Source organism: Microcebus murinus, chromosome 1 (assembly GCF_040939455.1).
Source record: "Microcebus murinus isolate Inina chromosome 1, M.murinus_Inina_mat1.0, whole genome shotgun sequence".
Lineage (NCBI taxonomy): Eukaryota > Metazoa > Chordata > Mammalia > Primates > Cheirogaleidae > Microcebus > Microcebus murinus.
The window spans coordinates 7666946-7692460 of record NC_134104.1 but is presented as its reverse complement, the minus strand read 5'-3'; the positions used below and the strand labels follow the sequence as shown (position 1 = coordinate 7692460).

General features: G+C 42.9%; 1 protein-coding gene and 1 pseudogene across 2 annotated transcripts in view; both read right to left on the bottom strand.

The window, feature by feature from the left end:
- Positions 1 to 2658: 2658 nt before the first annotated feature.
- Positions 2659 to 4583, bottom strand: LOC105881292 (SWI/SNF-related matrix-associated actin-dependent regulator of chromatin subfamily E member 1 pseudogene; annotated as a pseudogene).
- Positions 4584 to 8369: 3786 nt separating this feature from the next.
- Positions 8370 to 25515, bottom strand: part of VPS26C (VPS26 endosomal protein sorting factor C) — a 43747-nt gene continuing 26601 nt past the window's right edge. For both annotated transcript variants that reach the window (XM_012782903.3, XM_076000251.1), the window contains exons 3-8: positions 24195 to 24344; positions 19116 to 19196; positions 18080 to 18154; positions 14427 to 14577; positions 13975 to 14127; positions 8370 to 9896 (exon numbers count right to left, since the gene is read on the bottom strand). In XM_012782903.3, the coding sequence (XP_012638357.1) occupies positions 9814 to 9896; positions 13975 to 14127; positions 14427 to 14577; positions 18080 to 18154; positions 19116 to 19196; positions 24195 to 24344 (693 nt within the window). In that variant the 3' untranslated portion in view covers positions 8370 to 9813. The remainder of the gene's footprint in view (positions 9897 to 13974; positions 14128 to 14426; positions 14578 to 18079; positions 18155 to 19115; positions 19197 to 24194; positions 24345 to 25515) is intronic.

Below are 25515 nucleotides of genomic sequence, written 5' to 3'. Positions count from 1 at the left end.
CTCCTAGTGTTGAACTGTCCTTGCATACCTGGAATAAACCTTCCTTTCTGGTCATGATATATGAAAGGACTTCAAAGAGTTCATGGAAAAATGGAATTAAAGTAAAAAATAGAAACAATTTCTCAACTTAAGCTCCATCAAGTTCAAGACACTTTTGTAAATGATGATACCAGCCATTTAGCCCATCTCTAAAGAACTGAGAATCTTAAGGAATTTAACCATGTCAATGCAGTCTTTCTTACATTATTTTCTCCTGAAAAAAAAAGGTACCTTTTAAAGTTTTTTGGCTTTTTTGTTTTTATTTTTTGACACAAAGTCTCACTCCATCACCTAGGCTAGAGTGTGGTGGCTCAATGATAGCTCACTGTAACCTGAAATTCCTGAGCTCAAGCAATCCTACTGCCTCAGCCTCTGACTACCTGAGACTACAGGCAAAGGCCACCACGCCCAACTAAATTTGAAAATTTTTTTATAGAGATGGGGTGTTGCCATATTGCTCAGGCTGGTTTAAAGATTTGTTTAAAATTGGGAAACAAAAAGAGGTCAGAAGGAGCCAAATTAGCACTGTAAGGTAGGTGCTGATTTTCCCACTGAAACTCTCACAAAATTGCCTTTGTTTGATGAGACGAAGGAGCAAGAGCATTGTTATGATAGAAAATGACTCTCTGCTGAAGTTTTCCTGGGTGTTTTTCTGCTAAAGCTTTGGATAACTTTCTCAAAACACTCTAATAATAAGCAGATGTTATCATTCTGTGGCCCTCCAGAAAGTCAACAAGCAAAATGACTTGAGTATCCCAAAAAACTGTTGCCATGACTTTTGCACTTGACTGGCCCTTTTTCTTTGACCAGATCACTTCCACCTTTTGCTAGCAATTGCTTTGATTGCGCTTTGTCTTCAGGATTGTGCTGGTAAAGCCACGTTTCATCTGCTGTTACAATTCTTTGAAGAAATGCTTCAGGATTTTGATCCCACTAATTTAAAATTTCCATTGAAAGCTCTGCTCTTGTCTGCAACTGATCTGGGCACAATGGTTTTGGTACTCATTGAGTGGAAAGTTTGGTTAACTTCAATTTCTCAGTCAGAATTCTGTTAAGTTGAAATAATTCAGATATCTATGATGTCATCTATTGTTTCTGCTGTTAATCATAAGTCCTCTTCAATTAGGGCATGAACAAAATTAATTTTTCCCTCAAATTGATATGGATGATCTGCCTTCATTTTCATCATCTTGTCCCTTCTTAAAATGAATTATCCATTTGCAAACTCCTAATTTCTGTGGGGGTACCATTCCAATAAACTTTGTGTTAAGTATCAGTGGTTTCACCAGTCTTCTATCCAAGCTTCATCATAAAGTTGATGTTTCTTCTTGCTTCACTTTTATTAATAGCAGAATTCATGATGCTCTGATAGGGACCTTTTCTAAAGTGATGACTTATCTATCTTAGTGCCTCAAACTAGATCCTGTTCAGACATGTTAGTGTTAGTTTATTTTGGTACAAAAAATTTTTGAAATCCATGCATAGTTTTTTCATAATGTACATTTTCCATTAATTTTTTGAAGATCCCTTATATTGGTCTTTTAATACATTGAAAAATCAACTTGCTAATATTTTATTTAGGATTACTGTACCCACATTGGGGATGTGAGTTTGTAGTTTTTTCTATCTTATTAATATTCCCTTTTTTCTCAAACCTCTGATTTCTCTTTTTCTTTTAGGCACATGACAACACTGAATAAATACAATGTTTCTATGCAGCAATGTGTGGCCATGTCAGGAGTAAGTTCTTGATTATAAGATATAGGCTGATATGTTAGCTACTGAAAACCTTCCTTAATAGAGAGCTGGCACCTGGCCTTTGCTTCTCCCAAACCTTTATTATTTTGCCTTCATCCCTCCCCCCACTCTACTGCCCAGAATGCAGATGTGATGACTGGAACTAGCTGCTACTATCCTAGATCATGAAGACAAGGGCCAGACCCTAGAAAAGGTGGCACAGTAAGCTGTAAGTAATCTAGGTCGCTAAGGACTTCACAGCTCTAAGTTGTCAAGCTAGCTCTGGACTCCCTACCTGTGGACTTTTATGCAAGTCTTACTGAAGCCACTCTTTGGGTCTCCCTTATTCACAGCTAAACCTAATCCCAATTTATACGTCAAGTTTTGATATTAGGGCTATGCTGGCTTCATAAAATAAACCGGGAGACTTTTCATCTTTTCCCATAACCTGTAACAGTTTAAAGAGCAGAGGAACTATCTGATCCTAAAGGTTTGATAGAAACTTGCTATAAAACCATCTGGGCTTGGCACCTTCTTTAGTGATATATCTTTGACAATGTTCTCAATTTCTTCCATAGGCAATCATTTTATTCTGGTAGTTTACCTTTTCTGGAGTAACTATGTATTTTATTGATGTTACCAAATTTATTAATAGAGATGGTAATACTGTACTATAATTTTTATCAAGTTCCTATCTGAAATTGTTCCTAGAGTTATATACTTTTCTCATTGCATTGTGTTTCATTCTATTAAAGATCTGCCAATTGAAGTAGACTTTTCAAACTATTATATTAATACCAACTCACGGCCTTATTTATAAATTTTCCAGTGTTTTTGCTTTCGTATGCATTTAATTCTTTTTTTTTTTTAAACCAAAAAACATTTTTCATTTAAAAAAGTATTTAGAACACATAAAACAAGGCAACATCTATTCCTTTTTCTCGTCTTCTGGTATGGGATCTGTTGGTGGCTCCTCCACTGTGGCACTGTTGCTCTCTGAGCCGGTGTTGCTGTCACTGGTTCCTTCCTCTGCCATACTGTCAACCCCCTCCTGCCCACTCTCCTTGTCCTCAGGAGTTGAGGTGCCTTCTTCACCATTCTGTTGGCTTTCTGTTGTTTCTTCAAGGTGTGTCTCCTCTGTCTCCATTGGAATGTTCTCGTCATCTTTCTTTTCCTCAGCTTTATTTGCCACTTGCTCTTCCTCAGGAACAATGCTGCTCTGACTGCGCTCCGCTTGCTCTGCTGCCTCCTTTTCCCTTTCCTCCTGCCTTTTGCGGGCTTGCTCCTCTGCCTGTGCAATCTCAGCTGCAGTCTTCTCCATATCCACTTCCACCTTCAGACCGCACAACCTTTTAAGTTCATTGTTAAATGAATCTGTGCTTTCCAGGAATTTCCTCTTCTTTTCCTGATGTCGTTCCTCTATTTGAAGAAGTTCAGCCTCTAGTTTGCGCTGATGAACCATTAAAGATTGGACCTGTCGTTTGAGGACCTGCATTCTGGCTGTCGTGACAACTGACCGAACATCTGGCACCGCACTCTCACTACGGATTTCACTGATGAGGTGGTGGTTTCTCTGGAAACGGGCAGTGGCTGTATGCTTCATTGAAAAGCCATCATCATAATCATCTGGATCTTCAGCAGGCTGAATGCTCATGTACGGTTCTCCTTTCTCCATGCGAGACTGTCTCTGTCGACTTTCTTCCTCTAAAGCAGCTTCTGCACGACTTTTTGCATTTATGTAAGCAAGGTAAGCGGGGGAATTATGATAGGCCTTCATAGATTCATTGTATTCTATCTTTTCTGCTTCATATTTGTTTAAATATTCTTGTTTCTCTTCATCAGTGAGATCTCGCCACATGCCACCAATAATCTTGCCAATCTCCCACAACTTTAGGTCAGGGTTAGAAGCCTTTACTTGGTCCCAGACCTTTCTGCTGTACCTCATGTAGGGCATCAGCGGCTTATCTGGTGGCTTTGGGGGTTTTGGAATCGTAATACCAGAGGATGCCGTGACCCGGCTGTTGGTGCCCGGGTTCCCTCCCAGCCTGTAGTTGTTGTAGGCGAGATGACTGTATGGATTGTATCCCACAAACCCTGGTGTGCTGGGCATTTGTGTTGCAGGAGCTGGGGTGAGAGGTGGGGCATAAGATGGTCTTTTTGACATTTTGGAAGATTAAGTTCTCAGTTCCTTAAGAATGAATCTGAGACACCGCGGGCAGAAAAAGCGCCCGCAGCTCCGGCTTCGCTTCCCTTTGTCCGGCGCCGCATTTAATTCTTTTTACTGCTATTCTTTCCTCTTTATTTCGTTCTTGTTTTTCTAGACTTTTAATCTGAATGTTTAATTTATCAGTTTTCATTTTCTCTGGTGCAATGATAAACATATTTAAGGCTATGAATTTTTCTCTGTGCACAGTAGCTAGCCATACTGCAAACCTTTTGCTATATAGTATGCTAATTTTCATTAAACTTTAGAGTTTTAGTTTTCTCTTTGAAAAATGTTACAAAACTTTTGAGTGGTCATATGAAATTTGATTTTTTCCTTTTGGTATTTCTAATTTTATTACACTAGAGCATATAAGGCTTGGGCAATTTCTACTTAATTTTATTGAGATTTTCTTTTTGGTAGTATAATTGATTTTTATAAAACTTCCATGGATATGTATTTGTTATAAGATACAAAGGACCATGGTGGTGAAAATATACTCATTTCTTACACTTGCCTTATCTTTTTTATATACAGGATTTTTAGATTTGACTTTTGGTTTTCTTAATACATCAGTATGTATTGAAAACAGTATGTGTTGAAAACTGTTTGAAAACTGTTTTAAAACACAAGTGAATAAGATTTTAATTTTCTGCTCTTTTCCACCACCTTCCCACAGCTAAGTCTGAGGGCATCCTTTTCTTGGTGTATTATGCAGCAGTATATCTGGGTGACTGGCCTCACCTCCAGGAGACCTCATCAGTGACTACACATCTGCAGACAGAAAAGATGGTCCCCTTCCTTTAAGACCCAGAGGTTGTGGTCTAGTTTTTGAATCTAGTCCTTGACCCAAGTGGGAGACAGTGACTACTAAGGAAGTGACTACAACCTACCTTACAGGGCCTTTGCTACACAAACCCAATGTTAGTAATCCTTTTCTCTTGAGCTGCTTTCTCCATAAGCCTTCACACTTAGCCTACCACAGCTGGATGTATGTAAAGGGAACCAAACAAAGACATCTTCTCAGGAGATGACGTAGATGCAGGTCACTGACAAACCAAACATTGTGGCATTATCCTAACCCTTGGTCTTGACCAAGCTGTCGCCCCTCATAATCAGACAAAATGTTGCAGACGAGAGCACAAATCATGTCTTTGTATTTTTCTAAGTACTTAAAACCTCCACAGTATGATTTTTGTATATTATATGCAAGGTTTTAGAGGGACTGGCTGAGTGTGGATATGAAAAAGTCTATAATGTCACAATCCTGCCCACCTGGACAGGGCAGGGGGTCTGAGGCATTCCCATTTTACCAGCAAAATTCACAGAAAAGTAAAGTGAGGCATCAGGGATCCTTGCTGAGTTTTATTTCCTGAGTCTGCCTTTTCCTCCTTTCTTTTGAATGATATACTCTGATTTTTCCACCTACCAAAGTGGCTAGTTTTTTTTTGTTTGTTTTTTTTTTTGAGACAGAGTCTCGCTTTGTTGCCCAGGCTAGAGCGAGTGCCGTGGCATCAGCCTAGCTCACAGCAACCTCAAATTCCTGGGCTCAAGCAATTCTGCTGCCTCAGCCTCCCGAGTAGCTGGGACTACAGGGCATGCGCCACCATGCCCAGCTAGTTTTTTTCTATATAGATTAGTTGGCCGATTAATTTCTTTTCTATATATACTAGAGACGGGATCTCTCTCTTGCTCAGGCTGGTTTTGAACTCCTGTCCTAGAGCAATCCGCCTGCCTTGGCCTCCCAGAGTGCTAGGATTACAGGCGTGAGCCACCTCGCCTAGCCAAAGTGGCTAGTTTTGACAGCATTGGGACTACAGAATTATATCCAAAAGAAGGTCTTATCTTCACACAGTGTTTTCCAAGGCAATTTCTCTGCCTTGCAATTTCTTCATCTTTACTCTTATTCAGAGATCAAAAATGAGTTACCTTGGATAAATCTCATAATGAAAACAGATTTTTTTGCATAAAACTTTATTCCACCTTTTTGAAAACCAGCTGGAAACTATGAAGAATGGCTTCAATAATAGTGGTTCATGAAGAACTGATTGTGGCCCCATGAACGAGATCACACCCACACTATAGCAATGGCTATCTACTATAATCCTCTCTTGCTTGGAGTAAGCAGTTGTGTGTGGGGGTAAGGGTGGGGATATTAGACCAGGAATCAACAGATCTATGTGGCATAGGCAGGTCATAGCTTCTCCGTGTCTCAGCTTGCTTAGCTCTCAGGTGAGAATAATAAAACCTTCAGAAGGCTACTGTGAGGACATTTACTAAAGGACATTTTAGTCCTTTCATACCCTGATATTTTTACTCTACAAGGAAATCCAGGACCGAATGTAATTTAGCTTGCACTTTCTGGTCATTTAATCACTCACCTCATTCTTAACTGAATCCAGCTGCAAAAGATTTCCTCAGTCTCATGACTTCATTTTCATTTAATTCAGCGGATCCAAACTGAGGCAATTAGAACCACAAACAAAGGTAGCAGAGCCCATGGTCCATCTCAACATATGTAGTGACACAGCTAATAACTAACATGTGATGCACAAACAGGCAAATACCTAGAAAAGCATGTCAATGCCATGGCAAAGTGAAACCCAAATGAATCAAGGTGAGGAGGGAACAGGCTTCATTGCAGATAAAACCGTACCACGTTAAATGGACTGCTTTCCTGGTATGGGAGTGGTGCATGAGGAGTCACGAAAAGGTGCCTTGGCTCTCCCTGGACTACAATTCCATCATCTGTAAAATGGGACTAATAACAGTTCCCTCCTCACAAAGTTGCTGTAACAAATAAGATAACACACAGCACTTAGAACAGGGCCTGATCCAGAGTAACAACTAATGTTCACACAGCTATTGCTCTCTCGAGACCAAAACCCTTACTGGTGTCTCCGGGCACTTCAGCAGCGCAAGACTACCAGGGTTGAGCTCCGCTGAGCATAGCAACGTGCCTCACGACCCTCCCCACAAGTGGCGCCCCAGAAGGCTTCAAGGGGTGGCCCTAGGCAGACCCACAGCGGACGTGGTCGCCCTGCCTCAGCTCTCCTCCCAAACCTCTGCTGAAAGGGAGAGATGTGTACGCTGCCACAACCAGGTACCCTTGGTACTAAGGTGACACTTCTGCCTGGGAAAGCCGTAACTTACTCTCTTCTGTCGCCTTAATGGAGAGCAGCAGTGAAACACGCCCACTTTCCTCCCACTCTGGTCAGAGTTTTGCTGGGAAGGGCTGGGCTAGGCCAGCGCCGGCGCCAGGAGAACGTGGTCCACACCCTTGCCCGGGAACGTGACCGCCGCCCGAGTCTACCGGAGCCCGGGTCTGGCTCGGGGGCTGGGCAGGAAAAGGAGCCCACCAGCCCGTCCTCAGCGCCACTCACGCCGCAACAGCAAGGCCCGGCCGGAGCCGGGATTCCTTCCCCGTCACCTTCGCCAAGGCTGGGCGGGCTGTGTAACCCCGGCTCCCACCGCACAGCGGCGCAAAGAGGGGTCACCTACCGGCCGCACCCGCTGCCCTCGTGCCATCCTCGGCTCAGCAAACACGTACCTCAGTCACCTCCCGACACCATTGCTAAGGGCGCCGGCCCTCTGCGCATGCTCCGCAGGCATGGCCACGCCCCACCACGTGCCACCGGGCTCGGTCACGTGACCACGCCTAACTGCCGAAGTACCTGAGCGACCCCAGGCCCTGGGGTCTGGGAAAAGGCAGCCCTGTTTTAGAGAAGGAAGGGGGAATCTGCTGCAGTACTCGAGTGACAGAAAGTGGAGGAAATCTGAGCCCCCCAATTTTTAAAAAGGTAATTCAGACAGAATCATGGTGAGGTTACGGTTCCCCTTGCCCAGCAAGCTGCCAGAGCAGGCGGGCTCCTGGTCCCTACTGTGGACGAAGCCCTCGCAGCTGAGAATTGGAGCCCGGCCGCATTTCTGCGGCAGCCATCACACCAGAGAGCAAAAGTGTGTTCCTGCCAAAACGGCATTTCCAAGACAGCATGTTGTTTTAGATTCACGTTCACAGCCTCTTTCCTTCATCCCCCTGTTCCTTTCCTCACCTCTTGCTCTAACTGGAGAACTTGACAACGCTGAGCCTCCGACAACGGACACCCCCAACTCCAGCGGGGCAATATTGGGACTGTTGCTGTCCAAGAGTGCCAGGCATCTGAGTTTTGTTTAATAATTGATCATGGAGATGTCAGGCCAAGAAGTGGAAAGAAATGGCCAGCGTGAGGCCCTTATCTGGGCCACTCAGGGTTGAAGGAATTGATAAAGGTAGTCAGGACGGCTGGCCGTTCTTCAGGGAATAATTATTCTCTCAGGAGAGCACTCATCATATTTATATCTATATAATCAGTTTACTAAAGAAATTATATAGCAATATACATCCCAAACCTTTACTCAAAAGTGTCATTAGCTTTTTTTATTCATTAAAAACATTTTTGTTTTATTAAAAATGATTTCTTAAGTTTTCCTAGAAAGTATGGCCTCTTTATTTTCTGCTACTCAGTTTAAACAATCATCAAAGACATAATTATTAATGTCATGTGAACATAAAGTGGAGATTTATAAACCAGAAATGTATTTTCTGGGAACCAACTTTCAAATGACTCAGATAGTAAGTTTTATCAATTTCAATGGTGAAGCCCTAGGATAAAGCAGTGCCTAAATCAGGATTGATTACCTGCAGCATTACAAGTCACCTGTCACTGTTACAGGACAATGGAAGTACAGCCCAGGAGGCCTTCAGCATAAGCTGACCTTGCCCAGGCCTGCCCAGAAGGACTATGACAGTGTGCAAAGTGGCATGGGTTATTTTGAGGTTCCATTAATTGTGAGCAGAATTTGAAGGAAGAAATGTAATGCAACAGACTCACTATATACTTCAAATCACAAAGGGAGACTGAGGAAAAACTGGCTTCAAGACCAAAAAATAACCCTGGCTCAAAACACAGGTACCCCAGGAGGGTCAGATGCAGGCCAAGTTTATCACTTCAAGGAAATTTTCCTGGCACCACCCTTAGTAGACAGGCCTTCGCCAACAAACCTTGGGCATGGATCTCCTGTCATTCAGAACACACCCAATAACAACAGGAGCAATGATACATTTTCCCCCCTTACATAACCTTCATTTAAATATATTCAAGATATATGGCAGCATGAGATTTTATGCCAGTTCTTGAGACTTCAGGAATACTCCAGCAACCAGCCAAATTCCTTCAGTTCTATGAGACCAAGAATCACTTTTTTCCAGTTCCCTGAAAATTCTAAAGTTATAGTGAAAAATATAAAAAGAACTATAGATTGGAGTGGAAAACAAAACCAAACCAAACCTCTGTACTCCTCCTTGGAGGGTATCTACAGACTTCCTAAGCAATGAATATGCTTATAGCCGTCCTGGATGTGGCCTGGCCACAGACACTTTGCAGTGGGGCGTTCCAAGCTTGATCCATTAGCAAGTTGGAGAGAGTTTCCTGTTATCCCCATGATCTCATTTTCTAGAAAAGCACAAATTGTCACAAGTGTTTCCCTGGGCCTAAAAAGGAACAGGTAAGTCAGGAGGAGCCATAGGAAATGTTTTCTGTGAAATGATCTTACAAATAGCATTAAGAAATCCTGTTAAATTTCAAAGAGAATGTCTGATTAGAGGCTCCTGGTGGAAGCAGAAGTCTCAAGGAAATGAAGAAAAGTAACTGTAATTTAAGGAGTCCATTTCATTTCTGATACAAAATAATCACGGAAACAAGTACATGCTGCTGGTTGTAGCTCCCTGAAAAAGTCAGAACCCAGCTGGATTTCCACACGGTGATGCTTGTTTTCTGTGCTTCCTTCCTCCCGGGCTATGTCCTGCAGAGCTTCAATGGGAAGTTCTCAGTGATGAGGTGATCAGCATGAAGGAGCACAACAATGTTCACCTCAAATTCTGAGAACAGAGGAAAGAGAGTTTATGCTTACACTGAGCAGTGGAAACCAGACACCAACTCATCTACAGCACAGCAAGCTCTATCAGTGAGGGGCGCCCAGCTGCTGTTTGGGTTTCTGTTATCATGCCCCAGGCAGTGTCACTCTGAACTTTCAGCAAAACCAGTGAAGGCAGCTACACGGACTGCCTTTGTAAACTTTCTCTAAGTAAATTTCCATCTTCTCATCTTGGAACGGTATGTCATCAGGCTTCTTCAACCACACTTTCCTTGTACTTTTTCTTTACTAAAGAGAATATTCTAGAATCCTTTCAATTCATTAGTATTCATTTGGCTTATTTTTACATTTCCTACAGTTCCTAATGGACTATCAGACTCTGAACTGGCCTGGAGCTATCTGAGTACATGTCTCCAATCCTCAAGTGAGAAACCATTTTCAGAAACAGCATACAGTTTAGTTTAACTACTCCTTTGAGTATTGGTCATTTATCTGAAACACCTGTTTAAACATTCACCTGTTACCTTCAGCAAAGAGCCCTTTAGCTGCTATGGGCAAGCTCTGTTGATCACAGAGGGAGCTCTCAGAAGACAGGCCCCATGTCCTTGCCCAGTGTGAAGGGGGTACTGTGTGTGGCAGAGTGGCACATGCCAAAGGGAAACGCCAAGCACCACACTGCAGAAGCTCAGCTGTGGGAAGGGTTTTGGGGTCAATGCCCCACTGGGACTACGGCCCTCAGGACAACATCCCCATAGTGGGTGGGAGGGGTCCAGCTTTGCCCAAACATAAACCATGACAGGAGTTGTGCACCAGCAGCGCCCATCCCATTTCTTTCCTTCCTTCATCATCACTACACTAGAGCAGCCCTCTGGGCCCTTCCCGCCACCATTCCCTTCAACCGTTCCTCCACCCATCTCGGAAGGCAGGAGGCTGTGGCAGGAGAGGACAGAGAGCAGGCAAGGTAAGGAGCTGGCGCTGGTGTTCCTTTTCAGCAGAAAACACTCGGCAGAGCAGCTGCGTCAGAACAGGCATTCTACTAGGTGCTTGCTATACTCCGAGTGAGTTCCCAGCCCAAGCCTGACCATGTATCTAAGGTCACTTGTGACCAGCACCAACACAGCTGAGGGGGCACATGCAGAGATACTGCTCTTAATGCAGGATGCAGTGCTCGCTCCCGGCCCCCCAACCTAGAGGAACCCAAGCCTTTTCGAATCACTGTCCACCTGTCCACCTCCCTGAGACTTGGAGCCTAACCTCAGCCAGCCTCACCTGCTCTCAGTAGGCGCACGAGGGCAGCACAGTGCTGGGATGGCCACAGCTGCCCTTTCTCCAGACTGCCCTCCACAGCTAATGGGAACAGCAGCCCCAGAGCCTAAGAGAGGCTGCAGCTATTCAAACAGGGATTACAGGTCACCTCTTTTCTGTAGAGACCTCCCAAACTAACAGCACCTGTCATTTTTCAAGTCCTAAACCATACTATACTCAGGCACAAGGATAAGAATATTGTTAATTCTTAAATGGTAGAATGGGGCATTATTTAGATGGCAGAATCAGAGGTACTGTAATAAGTGTTATTATTACAACTTATAATAATAACACAGTAAGTGTTATCATAAGTTATGGACACTTTATCAGATTTGCTGCCTCTGTAAAATTCTGATGAATCTAATACAAATAACATGCAAAATTTAGGTGCTTAACGTTTAGTACAACAGACAAAAATAATTTTTTGGGCCGGGCGCGGTGGCTCACGCCTGTAATCCTAGCACTCTGGGAGGCCGAGGCGGGCGGATTGCTCGAGGTTGGGAGTTCGAAACCATCCTGAGCAGGACCCCGTCTCTACTAAAAATAGAAAGAAATTAATTGACCAACTAAAAATATATATACAAAAAATTAGCCGGGCATGGTGGTGCATGCCTGTAGTCCCAGCTACTTGGGAGGCTGAGGCAGGAGGATCGCTTGAGCCCAGGAGTTTGAGGTTGCTGTGAGCTAGGCTGACGCCACGGCACTCACTCTAGCCAGGGCAACAAAAGTGAGACTCTGTCTGAAAAAAAATAATAATAATAATTTTTTGTACCTTTTGATGTTTAGGTAGGAAAAACAAGCTGAGAAATCAATAGATAATATCCTTCTCTTAAAGTTAAGGTAGTCTGTGGTCAAAAGACCACAAACTTCAGAGTAACATGCAGTGTGCCACGGAGTATAAAGGGAAAACCCACTCGACGCCTGTCACAGTGGGAGCAGCTCCAGGATGGCACATAAAGGGCTGGTGGGAGGGGCTGTGGCTGGGTGTGGAGACTGAGTTTAGGGACAAGGAACTCACTCTGCACTTAAGACCCCTGGTACCTTTGGGTTTTATACTTTGGGCATAATTACCTATGCGATAGTAATTGTACACACGTTTTTCGAGAAAAGTCGTGGCACCTTAGCTTGGGTCAAGTTTGACTCTCCACGGTGTCTCTCAGCAGACCTTGCTGTCCTTTTATGTGTTTGGTGAATAGCTGAGTCTCTTGCCTTCTTTGCTACTGACATAGGTGTCCTGACTCCATTAAGCTTTTGCTACCATGTAACATTTCATTTAAAGGACCGAAGGAACTCCACATATATTAAATTGTGCCTCTAACCCCACTGGGCCAGGTGTACTCTAGAACTCCCAGGCAAGAGCAGAAGCACAGAAAAGTCAAAGAAGCGCTCAGTGATTTAGTGGCAGATGCGACAAAATTTCCCTCTCGTAAAACAAACTTGGGTGATGGAAATGTACTTACGCTTTGAATTACATTATTTACAATTATTTAATGTAAAATCATGGCATAATTAAAAAAAAACAGATTCTCACTGGACTAATAATGATAAGGCACAAAGATTTAGGGGAATATGGCATTAATAAAAATGCATCAGCCTTAGGGCTAAGTTCCCATTTATTAATGAAGCAGTACACTGGCAGAAGCAACTACCAAAACCCCCTACTGCACATGATTTACCAGAGAGCTTCAGGCACGGCCAAAAGGATATCCCAGGAAAGCCCAGGAAACTCTTTTTATGGCCTTTTCTTTCTCTTTTTTTTTGAGACAGAGACTTGCTCTGTCACCCTGGGTAGAGTGCAGTGGAGTCTTTGTAGCTCACTGTAACCTTAAACTCCTGGGCTCAAGCGATCCTCCTGCCTCAGTCTCCCAAGTAGCTGGGACTACAGGCACATGCCACCATGCCCAGATAATTTTTCTATACTTTGTAGAAATGGGGTCTCACTCTTGCTCAGGTTGGTCTTGAACACCTGAGCTCAAACAATCCACCCGACTTGGCCTCCCAGAGTGTTAGGATTACAGGCATGAGCCACTGTGCCCAGCCTCTGGTCTTTTCAATCAGTCTGCAGAAGATCATGTCTGTTACGGCTGAAGTCACACACGATCCCTTCCTACTGTGTCTTTATTCCACTTTCTTATACTGTGGGGTGGTCTCCTAATTGAACTTAATTAATATGACAATTCTTATTAAGATGTATGTACCATTAAAATATTTTATAAGAATGTATATAAATGCAGAAATGTTCATGATATGATGGTAAGGGGAAAAAAAGCAGGATATAAAACTGACATGAGTCAGATCTTGTGGTTAAAGTACTTACACACAGATTCATGGAAAATGACTCGAGCCACCCTAAACTGGCAAGCTCGAAGCCTTCATGATGTTGAACGTTCACTTTGGGTTTCTTCATACATTCTGGGTCTGTACTCCAAGGCCACCCTTTCTGTGATGCCGACCCTGCACTGCCACCCACACCACCCCGCCACTCCCGTGCCTCTCACTCATGTTAGTTTTCTCTGCAACACTTGGTGTCACCTGCCCTAGTCCACACCGATGTAGGTACTGTGTATATTGCTACATTCCACAAGAGCCAGGACTGCACATGGCTGTCTCCTAGGGTCGGCAGGCCAATTCTCCACGAGGCTTTGTTGAGCAACTGAAGGAGAACGTTCTGAGCTGCGTGACCACAGCAGACCTGGTGCCCAGTGGTCCGTTCCGTGAGCCCTGCTCTCCACAGAAGCCCAGCAGGCCCTCAAGGGCTGAAGGTGGACGCGGCTTACCGACTTTGAAGTTGGTGGTCTCCAGCGTAGGGCAGGTGAACAACCTGGGGAAGACCATGTAGATGGGGACCGAGAGGCTCCTGCAAACATCCCCATCAGCGATCTGGATGTTCTGAATCTCTGTGGCATCGCGGGCGTAGCCTTCCGCACACCCTGGAGGAGAGAGGAAACGTGGCAAGATCAGGAAACAGCAACAGTCAGAATGAGCTAACACCAAGAACCTGCGTCAACACACTTAGCTTCTTTTTCATTTTGGATTCTAGAGAGTTCCCTCTAGAAAAGAGAGGATTCTAGAAGATTCTAGAGAGTTCCCTGCCTTTCCACATTTCGCTTTCCTCAAATATATATTTATTGCGATGGAGAGATCCCCCCCTCCTGATCCCCCCCCTCAACCTCGCAACTGCTGAAGGGGGAGGGAGGCAGGCAGAGCCACCGCCACCACGGGAGCCTACCGCAGGTCTCCACGCGCACCAGCTGCAGCTCTATGCTCCTGATGGCGGCCTCCGAGCTCTCCACCACCAGCTCCCCCGTGAGCGGCTGCGTGATGACACAGTTCGTTGAGTTGAGATGTCCTCTGATGAGAAATTTGGGGAGTAAGGCTCTCTAAAACAAAATGAAAGCAAATATACCAGGAGCAGAAGGAAAAAGGAGAAATTACTTAATCGTTACTTTGGTACAAATGAAAAATGGAAACAAAGCTGTGTGATTGTTGCATGAATATAATCCACTGGGACCCTGTTTTGCAAAATGGGAAGAAAGAAACAAAAGTACTTATATCTTCTTTCTGGACATTAACAGACTGAATTATTCAACTCTGTACATATTGAGGCACCAACTGACACTTCCTACCCAGAATGACCAGATATCCCGGAGAATTATCCTAATTGCCTAGACTCAGATCTGGAAAGCTCCTTCTTACTAAGCAGTAAGACATTAAAAAATAAAGTCTGAGGAAGTTGCCGTGGGTGTTCAAGGACAATCAGCCACATATAAAAAAGGTTTTAAAAATATTATCAATTTAAAGATATTCCCATTTATGCAATTTTGAAAAACCAGGACACTTATTTCAAGGAAATTTTTAAAACACTTCCTTCAATGCTTGATGAAAAGCCTATGGACCTTTACTCTGTAGACACAGGAAACTGGGCAAGGGCAATGGACAATGGTCTTGTGAAGAAAAACAGCTCTAGAGTTAGAGACAGTTGTCCCAGCAATCTCAACTTCTGGTGGTGTCCCAGTTCTTGAAGGTATCAGAGTTTAGCATGCCACTATCCAACAGAAACAGGGTGTAAGCCACACATGTGAATCACATATGTAATTTAAAATCTTCTAGTAGCCAAATTAAAGAAAAAAACAACAGGTAAAATTAACCAGTATATCCAAAATGTTAATACTTCCACATGTAATCAACATAAAAAATATGAATGACGTTTTACATTCTCTTTTTCATTCTGGTCAGTTTTTACACTTATAGCTCATCTTAGCTCGGCCCAGTCACATCTTAAGGGTCAATGGTCACATGCGGCTGTGGCCACCAGACTGGGTGGTACAGCCTTGACCCGAACAGTGAGGGGCTCTGGGCCTGGTGGTCCCCAAAGGTACACACCTCGGAAAAAGTCTCCATTGAAGACAGTTTCAAAAATAACAAAAAGTAAAAGAAGCTATTTGTTTAGAAAAATAAAAAGCTGTAGCAGTTCACATTAAGATTCTTTTAGGAAACTGATAAAAAGAAAAGCTTTCAAAGTCCAGCTCAAGATACTGACTCATTCTCCCCTCCTCCCACTGACATAAATATTAACATAGACAAATAAAATATAAACCCACACTATTTTCGGAGTCTGATCTCCAGCCTTCCTGTAGTTTCTGTAAGCTATCTTATATCCTTCCAATGAATCCTTTTTCTACTTAAAAAGCAAAACAAAAACACCAGTGATATTTTATGGATAAGCAATTTTATTTGCTTTACGTGTTATTTTCTCATTTTCCAATAATAAACACAAATGGTTCTGTCATAATGAAAGTTCTTTTTCTTTTATAAATAAATCTACACCTAGGGTAGCTATAGGGAACGCTCTGTGGAGACAAACCCAGTGAAGCGTATCTGTCAGATAAGAAGTGGATGGACAACGAAGCTCCAAGGAGTGCAGGGCACCCCAGTCCTCCTGCTGGCAGAGGTGAGTGTGCCTGGCAGGGCCTGGTGATAAGAGGCAGGGCCTGGGGAAGGGTATTGCAGGAGAACTCAGCACAGGGGGTGAAGCTGGGAGAGGGTGGCACCACAGCTTCCCTCTAGGGGGATCTGCCACCTGGGAGACTCCAAAAGCAGCTTGGGGCAAGGCAGGGCAAGTGTCCCCAGCCGTTTATGGTCACAGTGCAGGACAGCACACCTGTCGACCCAGAAGACAAGCTACCTGCACACACCTCCCTGTCCCTGTGCAACACGCGAGGCAGAGCTCCTCTGGTCCTGTGTGCTTATGATCAGAACAGATTCTCCCTTGGGCTAAGGACACATAGTCTCTTTAACAAGGCCATACACACTAGATCCTCATCTATAAATATACACTGACAACCAAGAATCAATAAACATTTGGGGAAAATAAAGGCAAGAAAAAGAGGCACACACTCAACAAACAGAAGACCCAGCTCCTGGGAAACAGAATCAATATAGGAAACACAGGAAAGGCCCCACATCTGTAATAATAGAAGGTGCTACCTTGAAAAAGAAATAGTGCTTAGAAACGGAGTTACACTGTTGTTGAAGTAAACCCTTCTACAGACGGGCTAAAGAGGTAGGAGAGGAATGGGACTGGCCAGAGGGCCGCGTGCTTTCAGAACCTGGCAAAGGAGAGAAGAGGGATGGACAAAGAGTGGCCGTTTCCTCCCCACGCCTCTGGAAGGGCTCCCTGTGACACACTCCTGTCCCAACTGTGCCTGCCAGGGACGAGGCCAATGATCTCCCCTGTGCTCTAATCCTCCCAGATGTGCCCTTAACCTGATTCTAATACCTATGGGCCAGAGAGTCAAATGTACACTTGGAGGAAGGAAGACGTTATGTCCAGAAAGAACTGCAGGAATTCACTGCTTTCTTTGAGACAGATATCATTAAAACAATACATAAATCAAAGTTGGAGGAAAACTGATGGCCATGGATGAAAGCGCTGGACCGAGGAGGCCAGACGCAGCTCTGGACGGGGCCTAACTCTGTCTGCGCAGCCCAGGCGGCAGCTGAGGCTCGGCCAGGGGCCGCCGTGGAGAGCCAGGCAGCCCTCGTCCTGACGCAGGATGCGGGGGCTGGGCTGGCACTGCCAGGGCACCCGTGTCCTCGCTCAGTCTGCCCCTGCTATGAGGAATCCGCCACCGAGGGAAGTGCTGGGCTCCTTAAAAGGCACGAGCACCCTCTGTGTGGTGGGGATGAGGTGAGAGAAGCTGCAGACTAAAACCAGGGGAAGACAGCACGAGGCCAGGTGGGCAAGCACAGGCTGTGGCTAAGTACAAGGGCGAAGGGCAGTGGGGGCTCGGGGCCCAAAATGCACTAAAACTGAGAGAAGAGAGCAAAAAGTAATAAACATACACCCTCCTTAAAGAACTTTTAAGGCCGGGCATGGTGGCTCATGCCTATAATCCTAGCACTCTGGGAGGCTGAGGCGGGAGGATCCCTCGAGGTTAGGAGTTCAAGACCAGACTGAGCAAGAGCGAGACCCCATCTCTACTAAAAATAGAAAGACATTAATTGGACAACTAAAAATATATAGAAAAAATTAGCCAGGCATGGCAGGGCATGCCTATAGTCCCAAGCTATTCAGAAGGCTGAGGCAGGAGGATTGCCTGAGCCCAGGAGTTTGAGGGTGCTGTGAGCTAGGCTGACGCCACGGCACTGTAGCCCAGGCAACAGAGCAAGACTCTGTCTCAAAAAAAAAAAAAAAAAAAAGAACTTTTAAAAAATATTCTTCTTCTAAGCTTCTTTACTGAGCTCATAAAGGAAATCAAATTGAAAATACAGACTAATCTGCAACAGTTAGGAGTTTCTTCTCACTGACGACTTGATTCCCAAATAAGGAAAAACTGGACGACAGCTGGGTCCAGTTGTGGCCGGCATGTTGCAGCTTACCTCTTTGACATTCTGTAAGGTTTCGGGTGTGATTGTGAAGTCCACAGGACTCGGAGTCAACTTCCCCTTCTGAGGCTACAACGAGAGGAAAAGCCACAGTGAGTAGGGTTCCACCAAGAGTTCTGCAGGCCAGTTATTTTCCCTTTAAAAAAACGAGCGGCAGCATAATGAACCAAGAAGGACTCGGGACTAAGAGGCAGGATACCTGGGTTCCAAACACAGTTCTGCCAGAAAACAACACTGTGCCCTTTGTCAAATTTCTCCATCCCCCTGGGCCTCAGTTTCTTCATCTATAAAATGTGGGGACAGACATCTTAAACTCCACGGTGACTTACAGGTTTAGAATTTTGAAATTAGATCTAAGAAACAGAGTAGTTTCTGGGAGGCATTTATTTTAAACCTCCCTTAGAATAGAGGCTAACACAGGAGTGTCTGTTACATGCCACTGAATTGGCACCATGGCTCTTGGAGGTGCTACTTGCACCTCACAGATGGTCCCACTTCACAGATGAGGGAGGTGAGGCACAGAGAGCTCAGAGACTTGCAGAGCTGAGCGTCAAGCCCAGGTAGTCTGGCCAGTGCTGTCCATGCTGAGCTATGCAGCTGTCTACCTGGAAGAATCACATGTATAATGAATTATAAATGTCACCCTAACATCATTAACCATGATCACCTCCATATTATATATAATTCCAGAATCCATTCATCCAGACAAGCTTCATTAGAACCCGCCTGACCATCTTTTTACTCAGGGGCCGAGATCCAAAGGGCCATGGCCACTATAACACCCCGGGAGCCAAGTGGAGGAAGGGCACTGACCAGTGTGCGACAAGTGTGGTGTCCCCCTGGACCCACGGCACCAACTGGGGGACCCTGGGCCAGGGGGGACGATGCATGTGTGGTTGCTCATGCTGCTCGCTATCTCTGACCCAGGAAGCAGCAGGAGGTTAACTGATTAGCTTGTAACCAGGAATAAACCCCAGACCCCACAGGAGAATCCCGTTATTCAGCAGCAGACCCCCCAAGTGAAGCTTACAGCAGAGTGAACGATAAATTCACAGGTCTTTGTCAAGTCCTTGGCCAACAGGGACCGCCTCATGTCACAGCGCAGTGTATACTAGAGGAAACAGTTGGAAAAGAAAGGGTCATTTGAGTGAGATGTCCTTTCATCTTGGTATTATATTCACAGAGACAAGTCAGTCAATATATTTTAGGGAGACTTTGTTCAACTAATGTATGAAATTAGTATACATTACAGGGAATTGCAAAATTATCTTGTTTCTGCAAAAGATAAGATGATTTGCTTGTTTTGTGATACTGCAATATCAACATTAAAGAAATTCAATGTTCATCAGCATTATAACTCATAAAGACCACAAATGTTTTAGATTAGAGGGAGAGGCATGAAAGGTTGTATTGTAGAAATTAAAAGATGAAAAACAAAAGCAAAGACAATTATTTCAAGCAGCAATAAGACCTGGAAGTAATGCCACTGAAGCAACTTACAAAGTAGCTTACAAACTCAGGGGAAAAAGGGAAGCCATTCAGTGAGGTAGAATTTGTGAAAGAATGCAGTTGTAGGATGCTTAGACCCTGATAACGTTTCAAAGTTCAAACAACTGCATCTTTCAAGGAGAATCATAAATGATCGGCAGCATGAATTAGCCTTCAACTTAACAACTTCATGCAATACTTCAAAAGGAAAATATATATTATTGAATCGCTTTGGATGAATCAACTGACACTACTGACTCAGCACAGGTTTTATACTTCATTCGGGTCATAACAGAAGATTTTCTTTGCTATAAAGAGTTACTCATTTTGGGCACTCTTGCAAACAGAACACAGGGAATAAATATCTTCAACAACTTTCCAGATAAATGTTGTGAAGTTGGAATGAATTTGGTAAATCTAGTGAGTGTATGTACAGACGGTGCACCTTCCATGACAGGAAAATACGAAGGATTTATTGCATGATAAAAAAATTATTAACAGATCCAGATGCTCTCATTTCTTTTCATCGTATCTTGCATCAGCAAAATCTCAGTGCTAAAGCTACTATTTTAAGTGATACTTTGTAACAAGTTATAAGTATTGTTAACTATATTAGTTTTATAACATGCTAACGTTGAAAGATCAGAAATTCCGTGTGTATGTGCTGTATCATTCGAAAATGTGTTGGCTATCACAGGGTCAAGTATCAGCCAAAATTTTATTTCTGCAAAAATGGTTAAATTTTATGAAGAACAGAATTAGCAATGTGAATTACTGAAAGAAGATTTCCATAGGAATGCAACATTTCTATATGATATCATGTCAAATCAAAATGACTTGAATATTTCTTTGCAAGGTAAAACTAAGTTTATATATGATATGTGGCCCAAAATCCAAGCATTTTGAAAAAAGCTATCTTTTTTCAAAAACTTTTTCTTTAAAAGGAAATTTAGGATGAACATTTTCCCTTGTTCTGGCTTGCCTGGTCTCTCTGATTCTTTTCCCAGTGGGGACTTCCCCTTCCTCATTTTCAGTCTCAGTTTGGGTGGGCTGACCTCCCCCTCACACTCCCACCTGGGTGCAAAAGTGGGCAGAAAGCCAGAACTGCCATGGCAACTATGAGAAAGAATTCCCTTTCTGCTGGGGTTACAAACCCTGTAGACTGTAAACCTGCAGCAGCTTGCTGGCAGCGGCTTTGCCATGGCAAAGAGGGAAGAGGCTGCCCGAGAATGAAGCCTGCAGGAAAGCAAGCTGAGCTGAGACACGACTGGAGCCCTGGCATCCAACCTGGCCTCGCTGTTCCTCTGCAATTGGAAGTTCTATGATCCAATATCCCTTTTTGGCTAAGTTGATTTGAGTTGGATTTCTGTAAACTTGTGAATGAAAGGATGTGAATTACAAGCATCAACTTTTGGCCACTAACTATTTGCTAAGTGTGAAAGCAATAATTAGTGATATAAGGCAGCTCGTAACGAGTCGAGGAGGGGAGGAGGGTGGAGGAAAAAGGAAAACGTGATGTTCTAGAGACAGTGGTAAGCTCGAACCACCTCAATTAATTCCAACAATACTAATAGAAGAATTGTTGGGCTAATATAAGGATAGTCACCATTAATTCGAGCAAACATTCACTTAGCACATCCCATGTGCCAGGCACACTATGCCCAGCATTTTACACAATTTCCTCATTAATCCCCTAAGAGAGAGGTCAGGGAGGTTGCTCCGGGTCACAGAGGTGGGATCTGAATTTACACCTATCTGTTGCCAAAAACTCATGTCCTGAATCCTTATGAAACTCCGCGGCAGAGCTGTAATTCAAGCCCAGATCTGCCTGCTGCAAAGGCCTAGATCTTTTCAGTTTATCATGATCCCCAAGTACTAAAGAGTGATCCAGGCGGTATGAGCAATAGTAGGTCAGAGGGGGCCAAGAGGATGTCAGCCTTGAGCAGGGCTTCGAAAGGAGGTGCAAGATTTGATCTTTCTCAACTGTCAATGAACAGGAATAAAGGAAGACACCTGTCAACAGATTTAAAGCTGACTCCTATAAAAGGTATTTTTAACTGTGAACAAGGATGACTACAATCTCTATAAATTAATTCTGAACATGCAATTTCAGCAGACATATTTTGTGTGATATTTTGTGTTATTGTATAAAACCTTGCTTGCATAGCCACAAGAGAACAAACATAATAAAACTTGTCTACAATTTAAATAATTTTTAAAAGAAAAATTAGCTACACAAAAGACAACTGCAAAAGAATGACAGATTCTCATATGAACTATCTAATAACAAAGATAAAGAATGAACTCCATGTGACTGAGAATAAGAGCAAAAAATCATGAAGCCTTGCTCTAAGAAATAACAAGTAAACCAAGCCTCTCTGCAAGTTATGAATTTAATACTGGTCATATTTTATTTTTGTTATTTTTCAACCTTTTTAAAGAGATGGGGTCTTGCCATGTTGCCCAGACTAGCCTCCAACTCCTGGGGTCATGTGATCCTCCCTCTTCAGCCTCCAAGTAGCTGGGACTACAGGCGTGCACCACTGTGCTTGGCATGGCTATATTTTAAGTCCTTTATTTTGTCTTATGATTTTTACCATTTTTATATTATGTTACAACACAATTCAAATTATAAATGAAAAATTTCTATGCGTCTATGTGATTTAAGAAAGACATTAGGGCGTAATAACAAAACTTTCTATCCAGAGAAATGTACCTATGTTAATCTTCCGAGTAAGTGTATGGGTGTCAAAAAAGGATGCTGGCCTGTGGACCCCCATGCCAAGATTGGCCTGTGTGACCACAGGAGTCATTGTCCTGTCTGGGTGGCACTTGCTCATGACAAATTTCAATATGGATGGGGAATTAGATGATATTTGAGAATTTTTGTTAATTTTGATAGGCATGAAAATGTTAATTGTGATTATGTAGGACAATGTCCCTATTTTTGGGGAGATGGACATTGATGTATTTTGAGATGAAGTATCAAAATTCTGTAACTAACTTTAAAATGATTCAGAAAAAATAAATACTGATTAACAAGGAGGACAAAATATTAATCTATGTTAAGTGGCAATAAGTATAAGGGTGATAAGCTCATAGAAATCAGAGGTTAAGCTAAGAAGAAATCTCTTCATTTTCAGAAATTTGTAAGGTATTTGCAAAGGTATAGAATTCCAAGTTGTAGCATTCTGGAGCAAACCCCCAAGTAGGGACAGCTGTTCACGTCACTGAAGAATTTACCACCTGTAACTCTCCAACTGCATTTTAAGTAGTCTCCAATTTACACACAGCTCTGCAGAAACACAAGCACACAAGTTTTATGTGTATATCTGTGCATTTTTCTTGGCAACATTTGGAAAAGGCTGGGATTTCCAATTTGATTTTAAGCAAATTACTCTTCTTTTAATAAGTCATAATAAATATAGGAGAAAGTAACAGTTATGATCAGTGAAAACTTGATCTTGTCCCATTCAGTGTCTAATGAACATAATTCTTATATTTTAAAATAAATAGTATTAAAGAACCACTGTATGGATAATGCAAGTTGATTCTGATTCTGGATAGATAATAAAAATCATGATCAAAATAAAACGTTCAAGATATCAATCATTACTGTTACTTCCTAGGAACCGTCCAAAGCCTTTGGTATATCTATATCTATATATATTGCCTGACACAGGCATGCTAATAATGAAGACTCAAAACATGTTTTTTCTTCACAGAAAGATATTTATTGCAATAGAGTACATCATAATACATGTGCTTCTTCTTGACAGATTTCTTAAGCAATAAAACCCACACAACAGACAAAACTTTGATGAAACCCTTGCAGGTGTTTACAAGATTTTTATTCTAAAGATGCTATTATTTTAAGCAGGGGAATGGTATCTATCATACCAAGACCAAATTATCCACTAAAACTTAATTCATAAACCAAAAATATTCCTAACTTTCATCCCTCTTATACATAAGACTGAATAGTTTTGTCTCATCTAGCAAGGAACCGGTGCAAGGCTATCACAAAAGTATCTTTCTTTCTGCTGAATAAAGGAAAGGCTTTTTCTCCTGCCCTGAGTCATGACTCCATACTGCTCCTGAGACAACAACAGCAATTGTGAAAGGCATCTTTAACTAGCAGAGGTAGACAGGAAGTCATAAATTCACTTCCCCTCATTGACAAGGTTTGTTCAATAAAGAATACAAGCCTATGTTAAAGTAGTAGCCTTTGGGTATTAAACAAAGAGATATTTATAAGTACAAAATAGACAAGTTAATGCTGGTGCCAGAAAGAAGTTAGGGCATATCTGCTACCAAACAATAAAAGCACCCCTTACAGTGTCAACGTGGTCAGAAAAGAGCCCAAAAGAAACAAAGGAAAAAGAAGCTACATAATAGCATGGGTCCTTCAGGGTTCCTATGAAAAATAATGGTCAAATATCAAATTAGTATTTTGCAGCGCAAAATAAGAAATCAACATAGAATATACAAGAGAGGTCTCAGCAATTAAGACAGTATTAAATTCTTGGGTCCATCTATTAACTTTCAGTGAAAGAAAGACCATGCTGTTTTACAGAAGAAAAACTATGAAGTCAATCGCATGGGATTAGGAAACTCTCACCTGAATGTTGACAAACACGCCGTGGTAAGTCTCATACAGAACTTTGTTACCCTTTACGTGCAGAGGAAATTCAAAAGGAACTTCTGTTTTGCCACTGGGAAATTTCCCCGGCTTCACCATTTCTATGGTGGTGTTGATAATCTGGATAGGCTGTAAACAAAAACCAACTCGGTCCATCAGCGTGTTCTTGTAGATATCCTTTCACATTATAGTGCTATTAATAATCTCTGTTAAGACACAACACCCTGAGCCCCTGGACGGTCCCATCCTGGTTTCTTGGGCAGCACAGTGCTGGGTTTAGAGTTGAACGGTGAGTCAGCTTCATTTTTTAAGTCTCTGGCACAATAATAGTTCATTTACAACATTAGACACTTAGGTGCTTAGCATGCAGCAGTAAGAACTGAACTGATATATCCCTCTCTCCTTCCCAAGTATCTCATTTAACCATCCTAACAGCCCCTATCTTCAGAATGAAGAAACAGACCCAGCACAATGAGGCCACGTGGCTAGCAGGGCTGGCATGTGAACTCAGGTGCCGTCCCCGCCTGGCCCTGGGCTCTTCTCGACGGTGTGCCACCTCTGCTCCTGACAGCACACCAGCCGCCTCTGAGCCTCCCCAGTGCAGCCACACAGGGACAGCAGGAGGCCTGTCGCTCAGCCCTGTGCCCCTGCACAGACCTCCTCAGCTGGGCCTCCGGGGAGGAAGAGGGTACTAATATTTGGAACCTACGTAAAAAGTAGGTTTTAATGCTTTTTAAGCTTTGGTTTAGTGCCATTCTGGGAAAATCCACAATTTATGAAGTGAATCTCTAAGTACCAATGGATTAAAATAAAATTATGGGAAAACATGAGTTCTAAATCTGAACACTGTTAATGTACTCTTCTTCCCTCTTAACTTTTCCCCCTTCAAAACTTAAAGAGTTAATATGTCCTTCAGGAAAAGAAAACTGTAAGTATAGAAAAAAAGGCACTCTAGAACACAAACCTTTACTCTAAACGACAATAAGAAAACAGTTTCTTGCTCTGTCTGCATCTTAACTTAATGTCAAATCCAACAGTAGCAGTATGCATAGCTAATAAAAAATCATTTCTGATTTGGGAAGGCAAGTACCATAAGCCACAGGTACAACTTCTCAGAAAAGAGCTTTGATCTTTTTAATGACTAAAATTAATACCATTATAGTTCGAATCCTGTTTATCAAATAGGAATAAATACAAGCAGACTTTCAGTAACAGGATATACGTAGAAACAAATATCTACATTTTTTCAGGTTGATTTTTAAGTACTGAAAGTCTGACTATCACCAGCCCTTGCAAGACA